The following is a 26,249-nucleotide window of genomic DNA, read 5'->3' as shown; positions in this document are numbered from 1 at the left end:
ATAAAGAGACAGGCTGCAGAGCTTTCAGAACCAGCAGGGGCCCCTGTATTTGGTGGGTGGCTGGTTTCGCTTTCACAGTGAGTTAGACATGGCCCCATTGTGGGTACTCCCACCACACGGAGTCACAAACCCACCCCGGCTTGTCTGAACCAGGTCAGCACATGCTCCGGTTACCAAATGCTTGTTCCCCAGGAGGCCCTGCACCCCTCATCCCCAGCCCAGAGCAGAGTTCCTACCGCCTGCCACGGGTGCTGGGCAGGGCCAAGGTATGTGTCTGTGACACGGGAAGCCTTGCCAGCTCACCCCTCCCCGCAGGGAGCCCACCTGTCTGGTTTCCATGCGCCTCCTCACACTTTGCTCAGTGGTCAAGCCACCAACCTCCCCCGCCCAACTCCACAGACAAGAATATTCATTTCTTCTCTTCAGTTCCACTTCATTTAGGTCCTGCCGTTCCCCTCGGCCAGAGGCTCCTCTCAGGGGACATGAGTGCTGGCTGGGAATCTAGACACCTGAGTTCGAGTCCCAGCAAGTGCCACCAACTCACGAGTCACATGTCCCTCCCTGCGGTAATCACTGTTCTAGGGCTACAGGCCACAGGAACAAGCTGTGGCTGACTTGAGCCAAACAGAACTAGCCAGAAGAATCTAGAGCGGTGTACACGTTCTGGAAACAACAGAAGACCCAGACCTCGGGGGGAGCAGACTCCAGAGCAGCTGCAAGAGTGGAGCTTCGAAGACCCCTTCAGGGTACCAACCTCCAGCTTTTTCCCAGGTTCCTTCTGCTAGAATTCCAGGAGTCTTGTTGGCTAAATGGGGTCAAACACCCACCCCATGGCTGGAGATGATGGGGTACTTTGACTGACAGCTTGACCAGGACCTCATCTAATGTAGGAAGGTAGATTTCCAAAGAGAAGTGAGGCGCTGCTCCCAGGAACGGGGGGCCAGACGGACGCTGAGCCGGCAAGAGCCACAAGAGCCAACAGCCCCACAGGGATGGGATCAGGTCCGATGATCCTGAAAGCTGCGTTCTCTAACTGGAGGACTCTGACCTGGGCACCTTGCCTCCTTCAGGGGAAGTGGGGCTCTCTGCAGCTCTCAGGAGTGGCTGCAGGCTCAAGGGTGCTTTGCATGCCCAACCAGAGGGACCCCCCCCACCGCCCCCCGCCATCTAGGAGAGAACCAGGCAGGATCAGGGCTGCCTGAGTGGAAAGGAGGGAAGCTCACCTCCATCCCCTGTGTGAGGCTTGACCCAGTGACCTTGATCTCATGGGGCTCCAGGGGCTCATGAGCCAACCTGAAAGCAGCAGAGGGTAAAGGGCCCCAGGCCACGCCGCTCTTTCTCAGGGCGAGGCCTGGGGAGGGCTGTGACTGGCTCAGTTCCTCGGGGCCTGGCCCTGAGGCAGCTAGCTGCACCAGCTGGGGGGCCCGGGCTCACTCCTAACTGATGAATGGTTTGTGTTCCCTGAGCACTATTCACGGGTCGTCGAGAGGGACCCCCCGACACTGCCTGGGAGATGGAAGACAGAGACCATGAACGAGGGTGTGCCGGGAGAGGCGGCTCCTTCCCATACTTGGCCATCCGGCCTCCCCCCGGGACGCTCCCTCTACACCCTCCGCCCCCAGCCCCTGCAGTCGCCCACCCCCAGCCTCCTCCACCAATCCAGAAGTACTGAGAACCCCAGCTTCAACCCTCCCCAAGCCAGGGCTCAGGGATCAAAGTAGGCCTGGTGGCCAGAGGCCCACAGGGCGAGGAGGGGGTTAGGGTCAGGGTGAGGAAAGAGCCCTGGGGCCCTGCCATCAGGAGGATGCAGCCAATGGCTTCAGGCCTGGGGTTCCAGCCCAGAAGTGCTGCTGGCAACCTGGCTGAGGTCCCCTGTGCCTTTCCCGCCGAAAGCCGGGGTAGAAGGAGTGGAGGTGGCAGAGGTGTGGCCGGGCGGGGGGAAGCGGCAAGGTGTGTGGTTTAGGCTGTGAAGTTCGCACCAGAGAAAGCCCGGACACCCCGGTGAGCGGGCCAAGAGAGCCGCTGCTCGCCACCAGCCCCTTTTCCTGTTTCTCTTCTCTGTTCTCTCCTCAGACCCTCCTCTGCCTGCTCCCCCTCCCCCCCAACATCTGTCCCTCCACAGGGCCCAGAGCACAGACCCCTGAGGGGGTTCAGAAGAGCCCACTCAAAGATTTCAGAAGCTACAGCATCACTAAGTTTCCAGAGAACAGAGCAGCATCCAGGATGAAGAGGGCAGAACCATCTAGAAGCCATATGCTTCCCTGAGCGGGGCCAGGTAACTGTGCCTGCAACATTTCTCCCAGCCCTTACCGTGGGCCAGGCCCTGTTCTTAGCGCTTTAGACATTAATTCCTGAATACACCAAGTGTGGTTTGGCACCCCCAGGAGCTTGTTGGAAATGCAGGGTCCCAGGCCCCACCCCAGACCTGCTGAGTCAGAATCTGCTTTTTAGTTAGATCCCCAAGCGATTTGCGTACACCTGGAAGTTTGAGAGGCATCCTGTTAATCATTCAATCTTGACAACAACTCTTTCAGGTAGGTACTCTTTGGGAACCTATTTCATGGAAGAGAAAACCAAGGCACAGAAGCTTAAATATCTTGCCCAAGGCCATACGGGTGGTAAGTGCCAGAGCTGGGACTTGAACGCAGGCTGTCGGGCTCCAAGGACATGCTCCTAACCTAACCGCTAGGCTGCCACTGCCTTTGGCAGGAGAGAGACCTGGAAATGCAAGGCTCTGCCAATGGTTCTGTGCCCATCCTCTCTGGGCTACCCTGGCTCTCCAGCACCCAGTCTGGCCCTCCACCATTTCCCTGACCCTGAGCTCTCCAGGGAGAGTCGGAACCGGGCTTTTCCCAGGCATACAAGGTAAGAACCCCGTGCAGTCAGCATGGAGCCTTCGTCCCGCACCTGTATCAGCCCAGCTCTGGGCTGGGACTTACGGCGGCGGCCACAGGGGCTCAGGGCAGCCTGGCCTCAAGGAGCCCAGGGCCTCGTTAGGGAGCCAGGAAGCGGGCACATGTGTGAATGCGGTAACGGTAACCAGAGTTTGCAGGAGGTGTTCGGACACTCCCTGGGCGACTGCTTCTTCAGGGCAAGCCTCGTGGAGGAGGCAGCTTTGAGCCAGGCCCCGAAGGAGGAAAAACGGCTAACAGAGCTGAGCAACGAGGCGGAGGTGGGGATGAGCACAGCATAAAGAGGCCTGTGCAGCCAAAGCCAACACCTGGAGCTTTACACATATTCCCAAGTCCAAGTCTCATCCAGGGCCCAACTCCCCTCCCCACACACAGCATTTCACCGGGAGTGCCCAGCCTCCCTTGAATTCCTCCTGTGACGAAGAGATCCCTCCTTCCCAGAGGAGCAAGCCCAGTCCGGCTCTGGTGTGCACGGGAGGTGGTGGTGGGGGGCGCGGTTCCAGCCAGCACACCTGTGCACAGGCCGGCCTCCTTCACGCAAACCTGAGCCAGGCAGAGCCAGCCAGCCCCGCTGCTAACTGGGGAGCGAGAGATGCCTCACAGGCCCAAGGTCTCCACTGCACTGGACACCCCCCATCCCCGGCCCCAGCCTTATGGTCTTGAAGTCCTGGCTCCTCGGAAATGCCACTGTCACTCCACAGTATATCTGCAGGGGACCCGTACAGCCCATCTCCCTACCTGGAGCACTGCAGGGCCGGAACTAGGAAGGGGACCCTCTGCGCCTGAGCTCCACCTTGCCTGGAGAATCCCCAAAGCTGATGTGTCCACACCCAGCAGTGCGCCCCCTGGACGGACGGCGTCTCCTTTGAAGGCACTGAGCCCACCTGTGTTGTAAGTGCAGCCTGGGCCGGGATCGAGGCTGCACACTGTCCATGCATCGTGCTGTTTAGTCCCTGGTGCAACCGTAGCACCCCCTCTACCATGATTCCCAGGATGAGGACCCCCAGGACCCAGGAGGGCTAAGAAGCTCACGTGTAGCACAAGTTGGCTCCATTTTAGAGCACCACATAGAGAATTCCTTCCCCCTTTAACCTCACTGCCGTTCCTTCATGCCTGGCTCAGAACATTGCACACGAAAAGGCACTCAGGAATTGCTCAGTAGGGCGCAGGGTCTGTGATCCCAGAAGTTGCCACCAGAGGGCGATGCTTGCTTCTCTCCAGCCTCTACACGGGGTTAGTGCAGCCCGAGGAAGAGAAGGTAAATGCCAGGAGTGGCCCACATCAGTCCCTGCTTCCTTCCCGGGAGTTCCAGGGACCCCCTCCCCCCATGCAAGATGGGATGGGGAAGCAGGCAGGGCCCCTAGATTCCAGGAAGACAGCATGAGGGGTGCCCAAAGAAGGAGAAAGCCGAGATCAACGACCAACAACGGAACTGGAGGCTCTTGGGTCCATCCCCTCCCTGTACTGATGATGAGTCTGAGTTCAGAGAGGGCAGCTGTCAATCTTAGGTCACACAGCAGAGTGAGGCTTGAACTCTGGCCTGCAGCCTCCCAGATCCCTTCATCCCACTCAATCCGCAGGCAGAGCAGGGAACTTAACCCAAGGGGCTCCTCGTCTTCCTTTACTCAGGACCGATCAGAAACAGATTCACCTCCCTCTCTAGGCCCTGACTGTTAGGGTCCCTGAGACAGCCCTCCACTCCTCCTGCATCGCTTTCCCTTAGCCCTGGTGATGGCATCCTCCCCCACCTCTGGCCCTGACCGCCCCTGAGGGCCAAGGACTCACAGTCCGGCCTCTGCGGCCCAGACTCACATCCTCAGCCTTCCCTACCAAGTACCCCTGCCATTCCCTCAGCCCCAGCCAGTGGCCGCGTAAGACAAAAATCAGATAATGTCACGTCCCTCCCTGCTTAAAACCCTCCAAAGGTTTGCTGCTGCACTCCCAATAAAATCCCGACCGTGGCTCCTCAAGTTCCCGTGGCTGGATGAAGGGGAAGTCTTGGTATCAGACTGAGGAGGTGTCTCTTCATACTTTCTTTAACTCAGCAGGGATTTACTGGGTCCCTGCTGGCAGCCCCATGCCCCTGCACTACGGGACTTGCCATCTGCATAATTCAAAGCACCTTCTCCCAGTACGGGGGCAGGACGAGACACAAAGAGTTATAACTAAGGGACCACTGGCTTGAAATTTCAGGACAATCCCAGTATCGAGTGATAAGAGGAAGCTCATGAGATTTCATTCTAAACCTTTTAAGGCTTTACCTAAATAAATTAACAAGACAGAAAAAAAGAATTATTCAGTCTACATAGGCAATTTTGTCTTTAGAGAAAATGGTCATAACGAGTATAAGAGACATAGAGTGTGCCCAGTTCAAAACAAGACACAGGCAGAAGACAAAAACCAGAGCTGTGCTTGGCTGGGGCAAACAGGGAGAGCCTCTCCCCAGCCACCCTTGACCTCCCCAAGTCCTAGAACTCGTATTCATCCAGGAAACAAATATTTATTGAGTGCCTGCTATGTGCCAAGCTCAATTCTAGGGGCTTGGAACACAACAGTGAAGAAAACAAAAGAGTCCTGCTCTTAGAGAACTCACCGTCCAGCAGCAGGGGTGGGGGAGACACAAACAATAAAGAAAACGACCAAGTAAATGCCACAGGAAGTAGAAGAAGACAAACGTTACAAGAAAAGAAAGAGCAGGGGCAGGAGGGGACCAGAAGCGCCATTTTAAAGAAGGTGGTTGGAATAGACCTCCTGAGAAGGTGATGTGAAAATCCGGAAAAAAGCAAAGCAGGGGGGAGGCCGGGCAGAACTGGAGGAGGGATGAAAAGTATGGACTGTCTTTTGACTGTGCACAATTGCTAGACTCCCTGAAATGTGCTCCATGACCCCCAGCCCGAGCCCTTGCCCGTACCAGCCTGTAAGTTCCACACAAGACGAGGTGGCTTGACTTGCTCGCGGAAAGTATTTATGGGATTTATGGGTTGGATCGTACAGAATGGAACACTACCTGCAACCTTCTTCTTTGCCTTCCTCCTAGCAAACTCCTACTCATCCTTCAAGACCCAAACACGTATGAACAGAGTTGGTTGCTCTCTCCTTTGAGCTACCCACTCTTATTCAAGGCTTGCACCTTATACAGATTTCTTTGATAGCCCCCAGTGAACGTATTTCCCTTGTTTTTCTGAAGGTCTCGTCCTTCCCTGCACTGGGAGCCCTCAAGGGGATCTGACCTCTGGATCCCTAGAACCCCCTGGAGATGCTTGGTTAATGGTAGCAGAATTGCAATCACCTATTGTCCCTTCAGTGCTCCCTCTCAGGTAATGGTTTCCATTTCTGGGGGCCTGGGGTACAAGAGTTGAGGTCCTTCGGGTTGTGAGCAAGATAATTCAATTTTTGTTCGTTTTAAAAAGTTGGAAAAAAAAAAAAAGCGGTGTTGAAGATGGGAGCTTGAGCCCCTACCAAAGCTCAGGGAGGGAAAAACCAGGGCCCCAGGACTTTGGCACCTACCATGGTTCGGTTCCCTGACTGGAGCCCTTCCTGAATGTGCCCAGCTCCGTCAGCTCTGGCTGTGGCTCTGCTTCCCTGATCCCAGGAGCAGGACTCAGTCTGGTCCTACTGGGATTGGGGCCTCCCTTGGAGCCCTCAAACACCCTGGCCACCAGGGGGCAGGGTGAAATAGACAGCTTGGGCCAGGGGTGAGGTAGGGGCTGGTGGGGTGGTAAGGGGTCCCATGTAGAGGAGGTCACTGAGCCTGGGGAGCAAACACCTGGAGAGCCTCTTTCCTGTGGCCCCACCCCACTCAAGCGTGCCCATACCCTTCACGTGTGAGGGACCCAGGACTCCAGTCTTATTCGAAGGGTAGGTGTGAGGGAGGTCAATGCCGTGGGGAATATCTTTCACCACAAGGCAGCTCCGTTGTTTTTTGTGTGTGTGTGTGTTTTTTAAGATTTTATTTGTTTATTTATTTGAGTGAGAGAGAGAGAGAGAGAGAATCCCATGCAGACCCCACCCTCCCCCCAGCTGAGCACGGAGCCCAACACGGGGCTTGATCCCAGGACCCTGAGATCACGACCTGAGCCGAAACCAAAAGTCTGACTCCCAAACAAATGAGCCACCCAGGCGTCCCAAGGCAGCTGCATTTTTAATGAAGGCTTTGTTTTGTAAAAATTAAAATTGTAACATTTGCCAGTTTCGGTGGCCAAAGTACTGCCACCAACACGGCAATGTCCCTGACCTCAGAGCTGGGAAGAGACACGGAGTTGGCCATCGCCAGCAGGTGCCAGCAGGTGCCAGCACCCCACTGGCTGTGCCCGTCGAGGTTCGAGGCCATGAGCTCCTCCAAGCCTCCTGCAAGGAGTCCTGCCCTGTCACGAAACTGACCAAAAGAACTTGAGGATGCATCGCACCTTGCAGCCATCCGCTGCTAAATAATAGCTCAGGCCCTGGACACCTGTCAGAAAGGCTTGGGTTGGACTCCTTCAGGCGCTGCCCACTGGCTAGGTCCCAAATCCCCTCCTCCCACAGCGCTCTGGGGTGGATGCCGTTATCAACCTCCCCATTTTCTAGGTGAGGAAACTGAGGCACAGAGTGGTCGGGTGAGCGCCCTCATTTCTGGGTTCCATTTGGGCCCGGGCAGTGTCCCCAGCAGACTCTGATGCACTCAAGGAAGCTCGACTCTGCCTGGAAGGGCTGGGGAGGGTTCCGGGCCGGGGTGACGGCGGTGCCCCTCCAGCTCAGAGGCCAATCAATGGGCAAGGCTGTAACCAGGGGACGCTCAGGGCCAAGGGGGCCCCCCAAGACTGGGAAGGCTCCCTAGGACCAAGACATCTTGGCTCAGTCAGATGCCCACATCTGGTAACGTGGCCAGAGAGCTTTGGGGAAAATGAGCCGGCCATACTTTTGACCCCTTCTCCCCCCATGGCCCCCCTACCCCGATCCTGCTTGGGGGTTCAGCCCATACCCTCAAGGTTCAAAGGTAAATCTTGCTTCCCACAATCTTGCTCTTGGGCCGTGTGTGTGTGTGTGTGTGTGTGTGTGTGTGTGTGTCTGTCTGTCTGTCTGTCTGTCGGTGTGGTCACGTGACCCGCTCAGGCCAATGAGAAGTAGGGAGAGGCTGCGGGAGGAAAGACTGATTCCTCTTTCACCTGCCCTGGGGTGACAGCTACCTGGGACCCCCATCTCGTGGCCACCATCCTGTGGCCCCGAGGGAAGCCAGAAATATGGGACAAACCACGGTCCTTGGTGATGCTGCTGAGCTGCTGGGTTAACCAGCCCTGGAGCTGCCCTATCTTGGGATTTAAGGTTATTTTTCCTTTCTTTTTTTTTTTTAAATTTTACTTATTTATTTTAGAGAGAGAGAGAGAGAGAACGAGCAGGGAGGAGGGGCAGTGGGAGAGAGAGAGGGGGAGAAGCAGACTTCCCGCTGAGCAGGGAGCCCAATGCGGGGCTCGATCCCAGAACCTGGAGACCATGACCTGAGCCGAAGGCAGACGCTTAACCAACTGAGCCACCCAGGCGCCCCTATTTTTCCTTTCTGATGCTTTCCGTTCAATAAGCATTCCTCGCACCCAAAAGCATCCTAACTGATACAGAAGGGATGTGTAGCGAAAAGCAGAAGGAGGAAAGGATTCTTTCTCTACGTTTTAAAACAGGAAGGAGAGAGCCTGTGTGCCCGGCGAGAGCTTTGGGAGAGGATGCACTGACAAGACACGCAGTGCCCCCACCCCCCGCCCGCCGCCCAGGACCCAGCATAGCCCTGGGGGGAGGCGGGCAGAGGGCAAGAAGGGATGCATCAGTCTTGGGGTTCCTGGATGAAGTGGATCCTGGCCCCTCCTCCCCAGCTGAGCCTGGGAGCTGCACACAGAAGATCCCCAGCAGGTGTGGGGCATCTGAGACTCCAAGGGGCCATCCCTCTCTCCCAGGCCGGACCCTGGGGACGCGGCTGAGAACCCAGGGAAGAAATGGCCCCATGTGTATTCGGGCAGAGGGGGCCCAGCTCAGACAGCCCTCTGAGGGACACAGAATTTGTGAGGTAAGCACCTGTGTGGAGTGGACCCAGCCATCCCAAGAGGGGTGAGGACCCAGGAGGCTCTGCTGGAAAGAGCATGATTCGGCCAGTATGTGGACAGAGCCAGGAGCCCAGAGCAGTGGCACTTTGACAAACTCAGCAGGTGTCATGTGGACGCGCGGGGCCAGCTGCCCTCTCCCCGCCACCAGGATGGGGCGCTTAGGAGCAGCCCCCCTCGGACACGAGATGAGAGAGGAGCCCCAGGTGTGGCCCAAAGCGCATTTCTTCGCCTTCAGCAGAATGGAAGTGCCTCATAGAAATTAAGTTTAGTGGGGAAGAAATCAAGCAAGTTCTAGATCATGTACATCTGAACTTGGGGCATCAATTCATCCCCGCGCCCCCATCCTCCGTGGTGAATAGCAGTCAGTCAGATGAAGGACCGGGACGGCCACCCACGCTCTCACCCTCGCTCTGCTCCCCACCTGCAGCAGGTCCCCTGTTTCCTCCGTGTGCCCAGACCTCAGTTACTACTTCCTCCCGCCCACACCACCACCTCCAGGCCAACTTCACACCCCAGCCTGACCCTGTTCTGCGCACCCCCTGCCCCCAGCCTTCCTTCCTCCTCCTGGTTTGCAGCCCAGCTGCTGCCAGGCACAGGGCTTAGCAGTGCACTCTTGACTCTTGTCTTGGAAATCCCTCCTTCCTCTCTGGCTCTCCCCTTGCGGGGCCCCACCCAGAATGTTCTTGACATCTGGTTCTGGTCATGTTGTCCCCTCCTCCAGACGTACGCGTGGCAGTATGTGGCTCCTGGGCCCGGGCCGGGCGGTGAGGCTGGCAGGAGCAGGGGGAAGCGGCAGAGGGAGCGGCATGATTTCAGCTCCTGGCCGAGGACGCCGGTTCTTGTTTCCCGCTGCCCCTCGCCCCCCCCCCCCCGCCCCCAGCTCAGGGAGAGTCATTTATCCGACAAAAGCCCTCGGAGCCCCCACTCTGTGCCAGCCTCCGCTAATGCACAAAACACCGTCATGTTTGGTGCTGAACCAAAACCGAGACTCCGAGGGACCAGGTGACAAGCCTAGCTCACACGGACAGGAAGAATAACAGCGTCTGCTCTGAGCCAAGAGCTCTCCTGAGGAAATTCAGACCCAGGGATCAGAACCAACCCCCCCCCCCCCGCCGGCCAGCCTCCAGAGCCCACACCCTCTGGTGTTTGAGTACTTACTGCTTCTCTGAAACATCTCTGGCCCCTGTCACTTGGCACTTTATATTTTCTGGGACAATCGGCACTAATTTCACAGTCCTCTCCATTGTTAGTCCATGGGTCCTGATCTGGGGTTCTGAAAAGAGTCACCGGTATAGCCTCGGAGACCCCCACAGGCCTCAGCAGCGCAAGAGAGGAGGGACTTCAAATCCGATGTGACAGATAAGGATAATGAGGGGGTCCAGAGAGGCCAGATGAGTTGCCCAGCCACCCTCCAGTCCTCGGCTCCTTCAGGGGACTCCCCAGGGCAGAGCCGGCACAGGGGCCTACCTCCTGGTGCCTGGGCCTGCTCTCTTCCCATTGTCATAGAAACATCTGGTAGGAACAGCAGAGCCTGGTAGACCCTTTGCCCAAGCTGGGCCGCGCCCCCCCCCCCCCACCTGCCTGCCTTCCTCCTGCCTCTCTGCTTGTTAAACCTCTTACCTCCTTTGAAGTCGAGTGGGAATACGGCCCTCTCCTGCAGGATGACGTCTTCAGTCCACCCTCTGTCCTCCCCTGGGCCAGCTGCCTCTGGTCTCACCCCGTACAATCCATGTTCCACCTGGCCACCAGAGCAGTCTGCCTCTTAAGGTAGCTCTAACCAGTGACCACGCTGCTCAGAACCCTCCAGCAACTCCCCAGCACCTACGAGGTCAAGTCCTGACTTAGCCAGACATTCGAGGCCTTTAATGTCTTGGCCGCTCCTCCCTATCTGTCCAGCCTCAAATCCCATCCTGCCCTGTTTCTGCCACCTTTCCATTTACATAGCATGCTGGCCTCTCACACTCCCCGGAACGTAGACTGAACTGTCCCACCTCCACCTCTTTCATTCTGCTGTCCCTTTTCCCCACACCGTGTGTCTTTCAAACTCCTATTTATCCTCCAAGGCCCTGCTCAAATGTCCCCTCCGCTACGAAGCTTTCCTAGATCACCCTCTCTAGAATTCTCTACTCTCTTCCCCATACTCCAGTGCAATAGAGGAAGGACCGCCTGTGTGGATCCTCTTCCTAGGAAGGCTGAGGACTCCCAGATACACCCTACCCAAGCCCACGGAACGGATCCAGCCCACCCATCCAGGTAGCAGGCCCCCTGGGGACACAGCCAGCTCAGCTCCCTGTAGCAGCTCTGTCTGATCACCCTTCCCCCGCAATATTCCCTGCATTCCCCCTACCCCACCCCCCGACCAAACGATGGCACAGCGGAGCTGAAGTCCCCTGACGCCCAGTCTAGGCTGTTTTCCATTTCATGGGCTGCTGCTTCTCCTCTCCCCTTCCTTGTTCGCTAACACTTTCAGAGGGAAATACTATTTTCAAAATTTGTAATTGAAAGGGGTTGCCGGGGTGGGGAAGGTAGCTACATGGGCTCGCTGGGAGCCCCCTGACTCCTGGGGTCACCAGGACTAAGCATTGCAGATCTCCTGGGGGACATTTTCCCCACAAACCTGGTGGCAGGCTTGGGGGCCTCCAGTGTTCCAGGGCCCTAGCCCAGCCCCCACTGAGATGTTGCCTTCTGGGAGGGTCCCCATCACAAAGCTCCAGAGGCTCTTACCACCCATTGGAGATACGCCACCCAGCCGGGAACTGGGCTCCTGTGGGAAAAACTGGCGCAGGCAGACCTCAGAGGCCGCTCAGAACCAGGCTAGAAGCATCTGCAGCAGGTCAGCTAAGACCACAGAGGAGCTGTGTTCTGAAAGCCCCGAACTAATGTGGCCTGGAAATGTCTGTGACCTGTGGCCTCAGCTTGCAAAGGACAAACTTCAGTTCTCCTGCAGGGGCTTGGCAAGACGTTTCAAAAGCTTTGCAGTCAAAAAAAAAAAAAAAAAAGACTTTGCTGCCTTAGCAGATCAGCAAATACCACTTGTCCTCACAACATCCATGACAAGAGGCTCCTGGCACTGGGGGCAACCTTTACCACCAGGGACACAACGGGAGGCCTGGGGGTAGGGCAGTGACGCATGAACAGAGCCTGGGCCAAAAGCATGCCGCGGGGTCGCTCCCCCGAGTAGCCTCTGACCTGTGAGGAGCACTCAGGTATAGTGGGAAGCCTCTTGCTCCATATAGGTTCCAGAGAAACGGAGACTCGTGTCTCCCCTACCTGGGCAGCAGGCCCCCGGGCTGGGCTGAGTCCCGGGGCCGTCCTGGTAGCTTCATTCGTCATAGCTGGCTCCTGCACACGGCGCCCAGAAAGCCACCGAGCACAGCCGTAGTGATGCACAAAGGTGCAGGATGCCCCCCCCCACCTCGAGTGTGTCAGGGGAGCCGACAGGGGTCACCGCAAATGTAAATACATTTATGTGACTAGCCCCCGCACTAGCTTAGAAAGTCAGAACCTGTCAAGCCAGTCCACTATGGGATGAAGTTGTGTATTTTCCTCCAGAGAATAGCCAACAGTTCTCTCGTAAATATTAAACACAAAATATGAGACAGAGTCCCCAGGTCAGGACCGGGGCGTTGGGGGGGGGTGGTCAGCACTTGCGAGTGATTCACCGGAACGTAAACTCCACGGCCTTCTCCGAGGCAAGGTGATGGATTGTGCTCACCCTGCAGCCTCCGAGCCTAGTGCGGTACCCAGCACACAATAGGTACTCAGCAGGTGTCGTTCAAAGGATGAACGCGGTGCTCCCCAGGCAACCTCTCTTCTGATCCTTGTGGCTACCCCCTGAGGTAGATTATCTCCATCCCCATTTTACAGACAAGGAAACGGAGGCTCAAATGTGTGGGGACTGGCCTGAGGCCGCAGACAGGGCATGGCACAGCCAACTCTGAGCTGGCTCCGCTAACTTCAAGGCCTACCAGACTTGAGTGAAGGAGGGGACGACATGGGGTGGGGAGCACATGGAGGGGAGCCCTGCAGCGGGGACCCCAGCAGAACCAGGACTGGCCGCCCTCCCAAGGGGGGCAGAGGGAGCCGAGCAGAAAGAACCAGCCCGAACTGCCAAAAAGACACACACACTTTAATCACTCTGGACAAGCAGGGCAGGGGCGAAGTCAGGCGAGGGGTGGCTAGATAGCACCAGCCTTCACGGCACTTGGTCAGGTCCTGCTGCCAGCCCCCAGCCACTTAGCCATGAATCTGTCGGCTATGAGTGAGCACCAGAGACCACCGCCAGGGCCACCTCGGCCTGGCAGTCGGCATCAGCACCAATGGGTAGAGGCCATTTCCCTCTGGTGAGAGGTTCAGGCCCCCTGGGCTAGGGGGAGAAGGCCGGAGACCGCCAGGCTGCCCCACCCTGGGAGAGGGAGAAAGGACAGAAGGCCGGATGTCCCTTACTTGGCCTCAGTCTCGCCCAGGGCCTGTCTTGGCAACATGGCTCAGAGGAGGCTGGCCCGCCCCGACTGACCTGGAGTGTGGCCCGCTTCAGTCCCCTAGACCTGCTGAGGGGTCCAAAGCCCGGCCCACGGCCCAGTGGCTTGTGTAAAAGCAGCATCAGGCTGGGCAGGAGCTTCCCACTGGGGCCTCATCAGCACCTTAACCAGGCCTGGAAAGCCAGGGACATGGGGCTGGCGAGAGGGGCCAAGGAGGGTCAGAGAGCACCTGGGGACAGACGACAGTGTCTGACAGTGGCTGGGAGCCTGGGAGAATGGAGGCCCAGGCACCTTTGGGAGGGTGGGCTGACAGGGCAGGGAAGGGGATGTGTGAAGAGGGGAGGAGTCCTCGAAGGTTACCGTCCCCGGCGTGTGGGGAGCTGTGGGTCTGGGCTCCCTTCCCCAAGGGCCCTCTTCACCCCCAGGCCCCTGGATCCTCGCCTCATAGCACCTTTGCCCTGACCAAGGCCCTTCTGGGGTTTGCTTTAATGAAGGGCATTGGGCGGGAAGGAAAAGAATGGAAAGGATGAAGAACACCCCCACCTTGGGGACTCTAGCCCACCTTGGGGATCTGCAGGTAAGGAGCGGCCACCGTGCCCGAGTGCCCAGACACAGACTTCTGTGCGGAGAGCCCCGGGCCTTCATCTGGGTCTGGTTTCCTGATCCTGAGTCTTCCTACCCTGGCTGGACTGGGCGCCCACCAAAGGCAGGGCCTGCGTCTGATTCTCCTCAGCTTCCCCAGAGCCTAACACAGAGTGAGTGCTCAGCGAGCGTTTGATGAATGAATAAGTGAACTGCGGCTGCATAGGCGCACGAGAGAGTGACAGAGAAGGTGGAAGGAGCGAGAGGACACGGCGGGTGGGGGAGTCCTGGAGGGATGAGAAAAGTGAAGGATGTTGGGAAGAGTCTAGAATGTTTGGAGGAGTCCAGAATGTTCAGAAAGTCTAAGAATGTTGTGAAAGTTCTAGAATCTAGTTACTTAAGTGGGGTCCACAGACCAGCAGCATCAGCATCAGCCAGGAACTTCTTAGATGTGCAGAACCCCGGGCCCACGCCAGAACCAGAATCAGATTCTGCACGTTAGCCCCGTCCCCAGGTGGTTCACACCCACTTTCAAGTTTGACAGGTGCTGGTCTCAAAGGCTGGGAAAGTTCTAGAATATTTAGGTTTGAGGACTTCTTAAAGTACGTTTAAGAGAGGAGAGAGAGAGAGGAGTGAGGGGGGTAAGGAAAGAAGAGGAAGCCCACCCGGAATGCCAGGTCCCCGGGGCCCACGTTACGGAGGGGCACACCGAGGCCCTGCAGGACCGCCGCCGCCCACCCAGCCCCGGGGCCGGGGCCGCCCTGCTAGGGGCACTAATCGTCCTCGGGCTTGATGAGGTGGCCGCTGAAGGTGATGTAGGTGTCCACGTCGTCGCTGTAGACGGCGTTCTCCCGCTCGCGCTTGAAGAGGCGCACCCAGACGCGGTCCCCAGGCACCAGGGCCAGCATCACGCTCTGGCTCTGCATGATGCTGCGGTCGCTCGGCTGTGCGTACAGGATGACGGCCGCCTCCTCGTTGTGCACCACGTGCACGTACGTCTCCTTGAAGTTCCAGCTGTGTACGTTGAGGCTGAAGAAGTAGAGGCCGCGCAGCGGGGCGACGAAACAGCCAGAAGCCAGGTCGAAGTGCCCGTCGGGGTTGACGAAGACGGTGTCGAATAGCAGCGGCTGGAAGCCCTCGCTGCTGTGGAGGGCCGTCTTGCGGCCCACCGAGAAGGCGGAGAAGCGCGTCTGGCACGGGCCGCCGGGGCTGCCTGCCTGCCCCTTGGCGCCCTTGGTGCCCTGCGGGCCGCGCTCCCCCCGGGGACCCTCCCGGCCCAGCTTCCCGGGTGCGCCCAGCAGGCCTCGGTCCCCTTTGTCACCTGTGGGGACAAGAAGGGGAAAGTCAGGGCAGGCACCTGGGCCTGCACCAAGGGAGTACCCGTCTGCGTTTGCAGAGGGCTCCACCCTGCCACAAGAAGGAAGGCCAGAGAAGATCCAGCATTTACTGAGCACCTACTGCCTGCCGGGCATCACCTCCCTGAACGTCCCTCTGAAGAAGATACCATCACCATCTCCACTCACAGGAAGGTTCAATGACTCACCCAGGGCGCTCAGGAGAAGCAGGAGAGGCAAGACTCGGGATGCTCTGTCTTCCACCCGCCCGGTCCCCACCCCCTCCAGTGAAGGTGTGATAAAGTTCCCTGGGAAGTCAGGCCCAAACCCCAAGAGTCACTGCACCCAGCCTGACTCCAGTGGAGATGTGGGGTATGCAGGATGCACTTGGCATTCCTTTTTTTTTTTTTAATTTTTTATTTAAATTCAATTTAGTTAACATATAGTGTATTATTCGTTTCAGGGGTAGAATCTAGTGATTCATCAGTTGCATATAACACTCAGTGCTCGTTACATCACGTGCCCTCCTGAATGCCCATCACCCAGTCACCCCATCCCCCCACCCCCTCCCCTCTAGCAACCCTCGATTTGTTTCCCTAGAGTGAAGAGTCTCTTATGGTTTGCCTCCCTCCCTGTTTTCCTCTTATTTTATTTTTTTCCTTCCCTTCCCCTATGTTCATCTGTTTTGTTCCTTAAGTTCCACATATGAGTGAAATCATATGGTATTTATCTTACTCTGAGTGACTTATTTCATTCAGCATCATACCCTCTAGTTCCATCCACATCGTTGGAAATGGCAAGAGCTCATTCATTTTGACGGCTGGGTCGCACTTTGCGTTTCTGACCCAGAGAAGGAGCCAAGGAAAATACCTCTGCCTACCTGAGGGGAAAGGCCCTGGTTAGGAGCCAGGCAGCCCTTGGTTGGTATTATGTCCCACTGGGGCATTTCACGGTCAGGGTCTTGGTTATTTTCTCTCTATCTTGAAGAGGATCATGTCCACCTCACAGGGGTGGTCCCTGGGTCCTCAACAAAATGTCCTACGGGAGAGTGCTCTACAGACTGCAAATATGAAGCAGGAGGGTCCACCCAGTAACACTCAACCCGTTCCTGATTGCCCGGGGGTCTGGCAGCATCTAACCTCATCCTTAGGCACACAGGCCTCTCCCCAGCCTTTGTTCCAGGCTGACCTTGAACAGCGGAGGAGCAGGTGACCCCCTATGTCTTGAGACCCAAATGTCTTGATCCCAAACATTTCCCTGCTGCCTGTCACACTGCCTGAACTCCCACCATTAGCCACTCCCCTTTGAGAGATCTGCACGGCCCTGTGTTTTCCCAAGGTCTCCTGTGACCAGGGCAATATTGCTGGAAGGAGCAGAAAGGAAGGCGTAGACCCACAGAGGACAAGCCTGGAAAGAAGTGGGGAAAAGGGGGTCCACAGCTCTGCAGAGGTTTGGCCTCAATGGAGAAGGATCTCCTCATGTGCACCGCACTTTACAGTTTGCAGGGCTTTTTTTTTTTTTAGCAAGCATAACTTGACTTTATTGTGGTATGTCCATTCAGAGGACCTGGTCTGTTAGGATTTTGTCACAAGGGCTTCAAAACTAGGGATTTAAAGCAAGTTAAGAAGAGCAATCTAATTTATGCATTCACTAGAAAGTGTCCATACTCTTGTTACAACTATGAAAGAAACTGCCTCTCTGCCCCAGCCCAGTGGGAGGGGGGTGAAGGGTGGTCCTAGGAAGGGGTACCTTCTCCTTTTTACAAACGAGGCAGCAAGCCAGGGACGGAGAGACAAGTCTGAGCCACACAGTGAGGGAGCTGAGCAGCTGGGGCTGGGACCCAGGACTCCTGACACCAGCCAGGGGCCTCCTGCCACAGCCAAGTGTCCACCCACCCCAGCAGGCAGCGAAGTATGGCCCAGGGGTGTCCTCCTAAACCTGGGGTTTTAGGAAGACAGTGTGGAGAAAAGTACCTCCAGAGGCCAGGCAGCTCCTCAGCCTCAGGCAGGGGCTCTGCAGGCCTTGGGGAAGATGGGGTGCTCGAAGAAGGGAGGTGTCTCCCCCCATGAAACCTGAGGGCCGGAGGTCTCAGAAGCCAGCCAACCCCTGGCTGGAGGGTGGACTGGCCCCATGGAGACCTCAGGGACAGATCCTGGCCTCGCTCCTGACAGCTGTGTGCTCCGGGGAGAGCTCCTCCCCTCTTGGAGGCTCAGTTTCCCCCTCTGCCAAATGGGAGGAATGACCAAGTACTGACCTCTTGGGGTTGTTGTAGCACAACCCCAGGTGAAGGGCGTCTAGGGCCTGGCCCCAGCCCCAGCTATTTGCAGCCCCCAGCAGCAGAAGCCTCTTCCTGATTTTTGAGGACAGGGAGCCTGCTCTCACCTGGACAGCCCTAGTGGCATAGGTCTCCCTGCTTCCACCCTTGTCCCCTGCCAGCCATTCTCCACAAGACATTAGAGGGATCCATTTGCAACCTCAGTGGGATCAGGTCCCTCTGCTCAAACCCTCCCCTGCTCCCCATTCCCACTCAGGGACACCCAAGTCTGACCCAGCCCCTGTGTCATCTCCAACTTCAGCTCCTCCTCTTGCCCCCTGCTCCTTAAACACACCAGGCCCACTCCTGCCCCAGGGCCTTTGCACCTGCTGCTCATGCTCCTTGGACTACTCTTCCCCAGATATCCACATGGCTTCTCCCTCACCTCCTCAATGAACTGACACTGACGACCACCCCGTTTAATACGCAACCTATCCCCCGCACCTACACTCCTGATGCCCCTTACCCTGCTCGACCTTGGCATTGCCATCCCATTTCTCACTATCGAATGTTCTGTCTCATTAACTTGGGCAATATATTTATTTCTCACTCTCTGTCTCTCCCACGAGAACAGCAGTCGGCACTTCTGTCTGGTTCGCTCATGCTCCGTCCTCAGAATTCAGAACAGTCCTGACACATAGTAGCTGCTCAATAAATGTATGAATGACAGAACGGGTGTGGGACAATTTTCTGTCTGTCTGGGTTTTCTGTCTGGGTTTTTCCTGCTCCCTCCACCTCACCGGTCCCAGCCCAAGGAAAGGGCCCCATGCCCTCCCCAGCCCCAGCCAGGCCAGTCTAGCCTGAGCCAAGAGTGCATAACTCACCCTTCAGGATGGTGATGTTAATGTAGGGTCTGACCTCAGGCAGCAGGTATGGGAGGGCGGATGGAGAGGCCAAGGACACTGCTTCATCGGCAGGGGCCAGGGGGTCCTCAGAGTCACAGCACCGTTGACAGTATCCGGGGGAACCCGAGGCCACAGCTTCCCCAGAGGAGGGCTCCTCGGTGGGGACCCCGAACACCAAGACAGGGAGCAGGAGTGTTGCACAGAGGAGGCCCAGGGCAGCTATCCCCATGGTGACCTGGAGCAAGGAAGGAGGGGTGGAGATTCTACCTAAGGGAACATCCACACCGCGAAGATGCCCAGCACGGATGCTGCCACCAGAGCATCGGCGCGCCTGACGTAACTAAGGGGCGGAGCGTTAGCGTCCCCATTTAACAGATGAGAAGACTGAGACTGACACAGAGAAGCAATTTCTTCAAGGTCACGAAGAGACCTGTGGCCATGCAGGGCCCGCAGGCTGAGTCCCTTGGAACCCAGTCTGCGGGGATTTCCAGCACACGTAGGCCTGGGAAGGAAACCCCTCTAAAGAGAGTCACAGCCGGGAACAGACGAGGGTCCCGGGAAGCCTTTGCTGGGGTGGGCGAGGAAGATGCTCCAGCCACCCACGTGTCCTAACCAATAAGACTGTAAAATGCTCCCCCCACCCCGCCCTGCCCACCTCCCTTTGGCATGGTTTCTTGCCACGGACCCCTCCATCTCCAGCAAGCACAGGCCACTGGCGCAACATGAGGTTAGTGGGCCCTTGGGACAAACGCAAATGATTCTGCAGGCTTGTTTTTCAGGTGACGGGACAAGTGGCTGAGCCCATGGGCTGGCGTGTGAGCACCGTGGTCCTGACAAAGATCTAGGAAAGTTCATTTATTCTAGCAGTCGGGAAGCAACATCCAGAGAAAATGCAAGGGGTTATGCACAGTGATGCTGTTACTGCATCTCTGAGAATTCAGGAGTAGGTATGCAGAACTGCAGACTGCAGACCACTACTAGCCTGCCTATACGGTGTCCATGTGCAAGGCAGAAGCAGGTACCTCTCTGCGCGGACAAATTAGAAACAAAAAAAGAAAAGAAGTCATTTTTGGAGAAATGTAACACTAAGGGTGTGTGGGTTGGTAAGGCTTGTTGTCAACCCACCTCCCCCCCAGCACCTTTGTGCAGTCAACAACCCACACAGCTCAACCTTACACAGAAGCCCCAAGGCTCTGGAGTTAATTCATTGGAAGATGGTTGTGTCAGTCGTCACAGACCTACCAATCAGCTGCCAAGGGGGTAAATTGGAATTAAGGAGCACAGGACTAGGGGGTCTGGAAAAATCGAAAGGCTCGGAGACGCTCAAGGGTTTATGAAGATGGGTCTTTGGCCCTGGCCAGGAGAGGTTCCAGAGTTCCAGGAGGGGGGCAGGAAGTGGCCAGGACAGCAGACACTGGGGCTGGGTGTGCAGGAAGCCGGGCAAAGAGCCTTTGAGGTGGTAGCAGTGTTTGGGGGCTGGCATGTTATCGCAGGATCAGAAACTCGGCTCTTGAAACCAGACTGGTTTTTACACTTCTGGCGTTTCTTTGTTTATTTCCTTTTTCTTCCTTTAACATTTAGTACAATTCAAAAATATGTTTTCTGTGGTTAATACATGTGAAGTTAAAATTATTATTTTTAAAAAAATGCTGTTCTATCTCCACTGAGCACTGAGGTAAGGGATGGGTTTTAAAGGGCAGGAGCCACCCCCCCCCCACACACACACTCCACCCTGCTGGGGGCTGGGTAGTAGCAGGGGGGCGGCCAGGCAGTCCCCAAAGATACCACCCTTCCCTTAGAGGTGACCATTCCCGAGCTCCACCCCGGTCTGCTTTCCTGGTTCTGCTCAATAAGGCAGATCAACTTCTCAGAGATTAACATCCTCTCTGTCCAAGATTATCACCCTCACCCTGTGTTTGTAAATGTCGCATCTCCGTGATTTTTGAGAAGAGCAAAAATCCCCTTTTTCCTGGCCATATATGTGACTTTATGGGAAAGGGTGAGGCCTTAGGGTTGGACATAAGATCCCATGATAGTTTACAAGCTGTGTGACCTCGGGCTAGTAGCTTAACCTCTCTGCGCCACCTCGCTTCTCCTTGACACTTAGAAGGAGCTGAAACCACTGCCCACCTCCCAGGTTATTTGGGAGGCTCTGGATGCAGGGCAAGTGCCAGACTTGTAAGACTCTTAACACAAAGGACAGCGGAGGGAACAGTCAATAACATTGCAATAACATTGTACGGTGACTACACTTAACAGTGGCGAGCGCTGAGTAATATATAGAATTGCCGAATGACTATGTTGCGCGCCTGAAACGAATATAACATTGTGTGTCAATTACACTTCAATAATAAACAAATAAGATTAAAAAGTATTCCTTCCTGTGACGGACAAGGCCCTTTCCCAGTACCCGCACAGGCTGGGAAGAGCAGAATTTCACTGGAGGACGAAGATGTTTCTGTTGGCAGAGGCCAGGTGGGAGTCAAAAGCTCTGAGACACAGAACTGTGACCTGGGGAGCGCAGGAAGCAGGAAGCAAAGCAGCCTTGAACAAGAGTAATAATAACCACAGCCATGATCATGGACTGGCCCTGGGGGCCAGGGCCAGGCAGGGATCGAGGGTGGGGGATGGTGCCATCTGGGGTGATTTGGGGGAGGGTCCCTGCTGCCTCCACTCAGGAACTGGGAGCTCTCTGGGGTGGGAGGGGGCTGGGCCTGCTGAGCTGAGGAGGTGGTGAGTGTCGGGGCAGGGGCGGGCACAGCCGAAAAAGCAGGGCAGCCCTTCACCAGGGGCTTAGGTCTCAGCCAGCAGGAGGGAAGCGGGGAAGGAGAGCTAGAGGGGCTGGCCAGGGTCAGAGGGGGGGAGAGCAGAACCCAAGATGTGTCTAGGAAGAGAAGAGGGAAGGAGGGAATTCCGGGCTCTGACCCCAGCGCCTTGGGCCCTGCTGGGGGAAGTTACAGGACCTTTCATCACTCACCCTGTGTCCAGCGGCCTCCACCGTGGCTCACGGACCCCCGGCCTCTGGGCAGTCTCTGGCTCCTTGGCCCATGTCTGCTTGTTGCTGGCCCAGACCCCCAGGCTGAGCAGAAGAGGGAGGGAGAAAGGGAGGGAGAGAGAGGCGGAGGGAGGGCGGAGGGAGCGGGCTGAGCTGGCTTCCCACTTCCCCTCCTCCCTGCTCCCTCCCCTCTAGCCTCTGGGATCTGCGGGAGATGAAGGGAGCCAAGGGAGCTGGGGATTTCCTTTGCTTAACTCTTTGGTGGTCCAGTGGGGTCTGGTTTGAGTCAGAGGCCCAACAGAGTCAGAGCAGGAAGGGGCCTGAGGCCCCTTGAGGTGCAGCCTAGAAAATCAAGGGAAGGGAAGGGGCAGGAGCCCCCCAAGTTGCTCAGGAAGGGGGAGGCAGCGCTAGAATCCTGGGTGAGGGGTGGGCTTGGCCTATTTGCTCTGCGTCACAGGGGCAGGATGCAGAGTGGAGAGGGCAAGGCTGCCCACTAGCTCCGGACTTGGGCCGATCCCTTGACCTCTCAGTCCCTAGGTGTCTGCAGAACTCCAGTCACCAGCCCCCTTGTGCCAGGCACAGGGGAGGCTCAGCACATGTCGATGAGCAGGTATTACCCCCTCAGGTATCAGGTAAGGGCTGGGCAGCCAGGTCAACACCCCCCCTCCCCAGTGGACGCAGGAGTACCCCTCCTCTGCCTGGAAATCTCCCCTGATGGGTCCACCCCCTGGGTCTTCTGGAGCCAACCCCTCTATGGAAATGAGCCCTAAGAAGGGTCCTGCTGGCAGGAGGGGCAGCCTGTGAAGTATGCCGCTGGACCCGGACGGGGGTCCTGCCCAGCTTCCTTCCGTTGGGCTGTGGAGGTTTTCCAAAGCGGCAGCCCTGGGATTCTGGGGTCTGAGGCCCCCTGTGCACAGACTGTCCCCAATGTCCTTCCCGCTCCAGCACCCTCTCCTTCCGCACTAGCTGAGTACTTACTTCCCCGGGCCGGGTCCCCTCTTTGCAGGGGCTTTTGGTCCCTGAAGGGCGTTCCCATCCATTATTTCAACTAAGCCGACCACAGCCTTGCGCTTTCCCAGGGTCACAGCCCCACAGAAAGGTGGGGTCCCCACCCCACTAGAGTCCTATTAGCATGCCTGGCCACAGGGGGCAGGTAAAATCTGTCCCCTGGGAAGAGGAAGGTGGTGACATTACTGCCCTCTGTACAGAAATGTTGAGATCTGAGGGGGACGGATTTCAGTCTGGGGCTTCGGACACCGAACCCTAGTCCCCACTCAACTAGGCAAATGTGGAGGATAGAAAGGTCCCTGGCCTGCGTGTCTTCGAGCACGTTGGGCCTCGGTTTTTCTAGCAGTTTTGGGGATAATCAAACAGCAGAACGTCAGGCCTGGAAGGACCCTGAGAGATGGCCTGACCCAATTACTTAACGTGACCAGCGGAGACTCTGTGACCTAGGACAGACCCCAGTCTTTGGCTCAAGGTCACAGCAGACCGGAGTCCAAGCTGGAATGAGAGCCAGACTGTCCCAGATTCGAGGTGCGGCTCTCACCTCCCAAGCCCACCTGGAGTCTTCCCCTTGCCCCACACAGGCCTACTTAGGGGTCCCGGCGGGTCCCCCAAAAAGCAGATTGAAGTACTGTGGCATTGAGGAAACACCAGGGCCACACTGGCCATGCCCTCTGCGTGGCCCTTCCCCAGGCAGCATTCCCAGGGCCCCGAGCCCGAGCTGCAGAGGGCGGGAGCCAGGGGGAGCCACCCTCCCCACCCTCCCCATGCCGCTACCCCCAGGAAAAGGGCTGAGTCGGCAGCACCAGAGGGGGAGACAGCTCCTGGCTGCCTCTGAGCCCTTTGGCTTTGAAAGCCTAGAGTCAGAGGAAAAGGAGAAGGGAAGGGAAGACAGATGGGGGATGGGGAGCGCAGCTCGGGGACACAGGAAGTTTATCCCACGCTGTGCCGGCACTGTGCCCCCATGCCACACTCAGCAGCCCCTCTGCCAAAGGCCGCTCATCCCATTTAACAGGTGAGGAGGCTGAGGCCAGGAGAGGGACTGGAATTGCCGGGTTCTAGGGCCAGCTCCTTTGGCTCCCAGCCAGGCCAATGTCCCAGAAAAGGGCCCCTGGTTCTCTTTGCCCAGAATAGCTGGCTGGAGGCAGGGCGGACAAGAGAGCAAGACTCTGATATATTATACTTCAATATTTTTCCTCTCACTCTCCCTCTGCCTAAAAATACATTCATTTGCGCCACATCCCTTGGTCTCCCAGCCATTCGGAGGATCTCCCTGGCTGGCCAGATAGCTTGGAGACAGAGCTCCAACCTGGGGCAGACAAAACTGGGTTATGTCTCATCTCCAGTTCCTTCTAGCCGGGTGACCTTGGGCACGCTTTCCTACTTCTGAGCCTCGGTGTCCCTGGGCCAGGGAGACATGAGGAGGCCAAGAGCACCTGAGCAGTCTGGTGGGGTACCCAATAGGGGTACCCTCTACTGGTCACCCATCAGTGCTTCTCCATGGTTACGTTCTGAATAGGGTAAGGGTATGAGCCCCTTCTCCTCATGCACACCTAGGAGACAGCACGTCCAGAGGAGAAGATGGCCCGGGATACCCCTCATCACTCTGCCATAACCCCCATCAGCAAGGGTACAACCCCAATGCAGAAAGCCAAAACCTCAGTCACCAAGACCAGAAACCCAGGGCAGAGCTGTGTCTGCCCCCACCCACCCCCTGCCTATTGTCCCTGCTCACAAAAGACAGCTTTTACTCCCTACCAGGCTCTGTTCTGAGGTTTTTACGTGTGTTAGGTCATCTAATCCCTCAACGATTCTCTGAGGTAGGCACAAGTATTATCCCCATTTTACAGATGAGGAAAATGAGGCCCGGACTCAAAGACTCTCAGAACCAAGCTCCTAGCCACACCTAGGTTACAAACCAGGGTTGGGGAGAAGGTATAAAAATAGTGAGTCTGCGTTTACAAAGTGCCAGGACCCCTCATGTATTTAAAAAAATAAAACGCGTGCCTGTCAAAAAGTGAGATAGAAAACATGATTCCTGGAGTCAGCATTGCAAATTGTGAACGGCAAGTTACGGATCTAATTGCTCAGGGTCAGCAGCCGATTAAGAAACTAAACAAAGGAAGCCGCGAGCGCCACCTGCTGGGGAGAGCCACCGGGCCCGGCGGCTTGTGCGACCCATCCCCCCGGGCCCCCACTTCATTCCACCCGCGGCTTGTGATGCTCCCCACCCGTCCCATCCCCTTCTTCAGGAGCTAAGGGGGTAGGAGAGGGGTAGGAGAAGGATGAAGAGCCCACTGCGACGCGCTAGGGGCTGGCTGGGGCGCCCATGCACTTTTTCCAAACCCCACTCCCCGCAAAGTGGCCAGAGGGTCCAAGGGGACCCTCCCTCTCCCAAGCAGTTCGTCCCACTTCCTCCTGCGCGGAGAACCCCAGACCTGGGTCTACGGAGCCCTTTCACTGACCAGCCGGGTTGTCCTGGGTGAACTTCCACCTCCAGACTCAGTTTCTCCACCTTGGGCTTTCAACAATCCATGTCTGATCCCAAGGGTGTTAATCCGAGTTGGGCAAGTTTAATTCCACTTTACAGAAGGGGAAACTGAATCCCCAAGAGGCCCAGGGAAGGAAAGAGCAAGCAGGTCTTGGGCGTCTGCCCACCGCCCCCCACCCCGCCCCAGAAGAACCCTGTGAACTGTTAGGGGGGAAACTGAGGCTAAAGGGAACAGGTGCAGCAATGGGCTCCCTCCCCACGGCCGACTAGTGGCAGAACCAGAATGATGAGGCCGCCAAGGCGCGCGGGGAGGCAGCAGCCAACCTCCCCGCTTCGCTGGGCAAAAGTAGGGGAGCGGCTCCCCGACCCCAGGCCCACCCGCTTCGGCCCGAGCACTGGGAAAAGACCGTTGCCGGCCGCGGGCACGCTCCTTTGGCTGCCAGCCAGGCTGATGCCCCGGAAAAGCACGGCCCAGGGCTCAGCCAAACCGGACCCCGCCGCGCGGACACTCGCGGCTCTGCTCTGGCCTAGGGGCCTCTACCCCGGAAGCCCAACCCGAGGCCGCAGCGAGGAGCCGCCGCGGCGCCAGGGAGGGGCCTCTGCGCGTCCGGCGCCGAGCGGAGTCCGGCACAGCAAGCAAGGCCGGACTTGGCCGAGCAGAGCCGAACCCTGCCAAGTGCTGCCGAGGACAACTGAGCAGAGCCGAGTCTGGCCGAGCCTGGCGGGGGCGGCCGAACATGGCCGAGTCTGACCGAGTGGAGCCGAGCGTGGCCGAAGAGAGCCGAGTCCGGCCGAGTGGAGCCGCGACCAGGCGGAGGTCTCGCGGCGCCCCCTGCCGGACACAGAGCACAGCGTGGGCCCCGGCCAGAGCCAGTCTGGTACCTCCAGGTCCTGCGACAGTCCTGTGAGGTGAGGGTAGGAAGCCCATTTTATGGACGAAGAAACTGAGGCTCCAAGCGGTTCCAAGGCTAGGCCGGAGGCCCGCAGAGCTAAGAAGTGGTGGCGCTGGGGTTGGAGCCTGATTGCGTGGCTGACAGCTCAGCTGACTGCCCCCCACGTAAACAGGCATTGTGAGTTTGCTTCGTTGTCCCCGTGATTGCTGCTATTTTACGGCCAGAGAGCAGGGGGGACCTGCGCTGTCTGATGAGCGGAGGGAAGCCGGAGCTCAGAGACAACCCCTCCTTACAGATGGAGAAACTAAGCAGGCTTCGGGCCGTGTTGA

General features: G+C 57.2%; 1 protein-coding gene across 3 annotated transcripts; it reads right to left on the bottom strand.

Annotated features, from left to right (window-relative positions):
• Positions 1–13,095: 13,095 nt before the first annotated feature.
• On the bottom strand, positions 13,096–25,557 carry C1QTNF6 (C1q and TNF related 6). 3 transcript variants are annotated; one of them, XM_027591673.2, is made up of 5 exons: positions 25,002–25,557; positions 22,811–22,878; positions 21,514–21,615; positions 18,516–18,771; positions 13,096–15,364 (listed from the first exon to the last, which is right to left on the bottom strand). In XM_027591673.2, exons 4-5 carry the CDS (start codon positions 18,763–18,765, stop codon positions 14,817–14,819), a joined length of 798 nt encoding a protein of 265 aa, XP_027447474.1. In that variant the 5' UTR covers positions 18,766–18,771; positions 21,514–21,615; positions 22,811–22,878; positions 25,002–25,557; the 3' UTR covers positions 13,096–14,816. The 3 variants fall into 3 exon arrangements, with proteins under 3 accessions (XP_027447474.1, XP_027447473.1, XP_027447472.1); XM_027591672.2 differs by lacking the exon at positions 22,811–22,878 and having other exon boundaries at positions 21,514–21,873; XM_027591671.2 differs by lacking the exon at positions 22,811–22,878.
• Positions 25,558–26,249: the final 692 nt, after the last annotated feature.

This window comes from Zalophus californianus, chromosome 9 (assembly GCF_009762305.2).
Source record: "Zalophus californianus isolate mZalCal1 chromosome 9, mZalCal1.pri.v2, whole genome shotgun sequence".
NCBI lineage: Eukaryota > Metazoa > Chordata > Mammalia > Carnivora > Otariidae > Zalophus > Zalophus californianus.
This window is presented reverse-complemented; position numbering and strand designations above follow the sequence as displayed.